The sequence below is a fragment of the Priapulus caudatus genome, unplaced genomic scaffold, assembly GCF_000485595.1.
Source record: "Priapulus caudatus unplaced genomic scaffold, Priapulus_caudatus-5.0.1 Scaffold2071, whole genome shotgun sequence".
In the NCBI taxonomy this organism is placed as follows: domain Eukaryota; kingdom Metazoa; phylum Priapulida; class Priapulimorpha; order Priapulimorphida; family Priapulidae; genus Priapulus; species Priapulus caudatus.
Window position 1 is genome coordinate 36072 of NW_014579132.1, and position 3138 is coordinate 39209.

The 3138-nt window shown below is 51.2% G+C and overlaps 1 protein-coding gene across 1 annotated transcript in view; it reads right to left on the reverse strand.

The window, feature by feature from the left end:
* The window catches only part of LOC106818171 (lethal(3)malignant brain tumor-like protein 1), a 22035-nt gene that overhangs the window by 12152 nt on the left and 6745 nt on the right, over nt 1-3138 (reverse strand). The window contains exons 2-5 of the mRNA XM_014822898.1: nt 2026-2260; nt 1480-1568; nt 972-1150; nt 19-110 (exon numbers count right to left, since the gene is read on the reverse strand). Coding sequence (XP_014678384.1) covers nt 19-110; nt 972-1150; nt 1480-1568; nt 2026-2260 — 595 coding nt within the window. The remainder of the gene's footprint in view (nt 1-18; nt 111-971; nt 1151-1479; nt 1569-2025; nt 2261-3138) is intronic.

The window sequence follows — 3138 nt, forward strand, 5'->3', positions numbered from 1 at the left end:
GGAGGGGAGGGGGGATGCTGATGGTGCGCTTGATCTTTGCCGATCCCTTCTGTCCGGGAGGCTGCAGGTAGTGGCCGCTGGAGCTGCACCAGCTGACGGGGAAGATGTCGCTGAAACACAGGGAGAGATCCCGGGTTAACGAAGGGAAGATTTCCCTGAAACGCGGGGAGAGATCCCGGGTTAACGAAGGGGAGACGTCGCTGAAACACAAGGAGAGATCCCGGGTTAACGATGGGGAGATGTCGCTGAAACACAGGGAGAGATCCCGGGTTAACGGAGGGAAGATGTCGCTGAAACACACGGAGAGATCCCGGGTTAACGAAGGGAAGATGTCGCTGAAACACAAGGAGAGATCCTGGGTTAACAAAGGAGAGACGTCCCTGAAACACAGGGAAAGATCCCGGATTAACGAAGGGAAGACATCCCTGAAACGCGGGGAGAGATCCCGGGTTAACGAAGGGAAGATTTCCCTGAAACGCGGGGAGAGATCCCGGGTTAACAGTTAACGAAGGGAAGATGTCGCTGAAACGCAGGGAGAGATCCCGGGTTAACGAAGGGAAGATGTCGCTGAAACACAGGGAGAGATCCCGGGTTAAGGAAGGGAAGACGTCCCTGTGACCAGGAAGAGATCCGGGAGTTTACAAGGGGAAGACGTCTCTTAAACATCTACCCTTCCATTCTCCTTCTCCTCCTCCCCTCTCTCATCCCCTTTTCCTCCCTCTTAACTTTCCTTATCTCTTCCCTCTTTCCCTCCCTCCCAACCTTCCTTCCCTCTTCCCCCCTCCTCTCTTCCCTCTTTCTCTTCCTCCTACCCTCCCTTCTCTCTACCATCTTTCTCTTTCCTCCTCCTCTTCCTCCCCCTTCCTCCTCCTCCTCTTCCTCCCCCTTCCTCCTCCTCCTCTTTCTCCCCCTTCCTTCTCCTCTTCCTCCGCCTCCTCTCCCTCCCCCTCCTCCACCTCCTCCTCGCTCACCTGCAGTCGTAGTCGACCCAGTAATCGAACGCGCCCCGCCATCCGTCGAACGAGACGAGGATGCGGTTGCCGTCGACGGCCGCGATCGTTGCCGGGCAGATGAGCTGCGGATTCTTGCGATCGACCGCCTCCAGCTTGCATCCGATCTCAAACGTGTTCGTCGGCGGCATGGGCGGCTCCTGCCGCAAGATCAATACACGGAAATCAATATCGGTTGGAGATCAATGCATGGGAATCAATATCGGTGGGAGATCAATACACGGAAATCAATATCGGTTAGGCAGATCAATGCATGGGAATCAATATCGGTGGGAGATCAATGCATGGAAATCAATATCGGTGGGAGATGAATGCATGGAAATCAATATTGGTAGGAGATCAATGCATGGAAATCAATATTGATGGGAGATCAATGCAGCAGAATCAATATTGATGGAAGATCATTGCAGCAAAATCAAGAAATCAGTTGCCATGCATTCAGAGAAACAAAAGAACAGCTGTTAGTTACCGATCGAAAGATGCTCTCTGGCGCCATCTCTGCTCCGTTCAGCGTCTTACAAAGGAACATCGGCCAGGCTGAGGCATTCATCCGGAACCCTGCAACGAACAACACATGGTTGTGAACACTTCATCCTTTAGAACATACAGCTACGAACAACATGGTTCGTTGAACATATGTCAACCTACTGAACGAACTCGATTGAACAACACGACGACACTCTACTCTCGCTGCACAACTACTTCCACATGTTCCAGTTTAGCAAAACAAATGTTCCACTCCTGCTAGGCAAACATACAGCAACGAACAACGCAAACATACAGCAACGAACAATACAAACATACTGCAACAAACAACGTGAACATACAGCAACGAACAACAAACATACAGCAACAAACAACGCGAACATACTGCAACGAACAACACAAACATACAGCAATGAACAACGCGAACATACAGCAACGAACAACGCAAACATACAGCAACGAACAACGCAAACATACAGCAACGAACAACGTGAACATCCTGCGCTCGCCGCCGCCGCCGCTCGCTCACCTAGAGGGGGCTGCAGCATGCCGCCGTTCCTCTCGCACGAGCCGATTGGATGGATGTCGCGCGAGTCGACCAATCGGTAGAAGTCGTTCTGATTGTCACTGCCATCCAATCGCAGCCGCAGCCGCGGCCCGTGCAGCCCGACGACGGTTGCTATGCACGTCGACGTCAGACTCCGCGGATCCTGCGCCTCCAGCTTCATTCCGATCTGGAACTCGTTCAGCGGCGGTTCCGGGCTCTGGCGGGGAGGGAGCGGAAAACGAGCGAGGGTTCGTGAGAGAAAGCCCGGAGAGAAATACGCGCGTGAAAATCGGAAAATATCATTACCTATATAAATCTCTCATTGTTTCATTCACAAATGTTCCATCTAACAGGAAATTCAATGGATTTCAGGGGTAGAAATGAACTTTTGAACACGGGAGTCCAACGAACTCCCTACCCTCAAAAAGAGGGAGTCCGCAGCAAAATGAGGGAGTCCGCAGTCTGGATTTTATTCACCCTGCTAGTGCTATATCATTACCCTACATTTAATGCGATCGAATTGGACTCGTATCATTATATATTAAACTGCGAGCTCAGCTACGATGATGACAGCTATAATAGGCGGAGATGTGGGCGTCCCTTGGCGAGAAATCGCTGTTGATACGAGCGGCGCACGAGGCTTAGCTGCACGCGCGCGAAAAATCTTAGTTTGCTTGATTGCCATAAGCTGGGCTAATAGCTAGCCATAGGGTTGTGACTTAGCTTGGGTAGAGCCAGGTAGTATTCAGTTTTTTTTGAGGAACCGAAAGGCTACTGAGGGTGGTCAACAGCGCAGGCGGCGGACACACCACGTGGCAGAGTTTTTTCGCCTTCAGTGGTTCTTTAGTCCAAATTGGCGGCTAGGTATTACTACTGGAGACGGGACCGCATTTAACGATGTCATCCGAAGCGCAAGGGAAGATTCACAGTCATCCAATGTTGAGTGGCAGGTTTTACACACTTGAGAAAATTCACTGCGCCGCCGGGTTTAAACTGCACAGCATTCAGTGAAACAGTGTACGAGCCATAAAACCAATGCCACGGAGGCTCACTCTAATGACGGATTATATGGTCCTAATTCGATCCATTATCGAA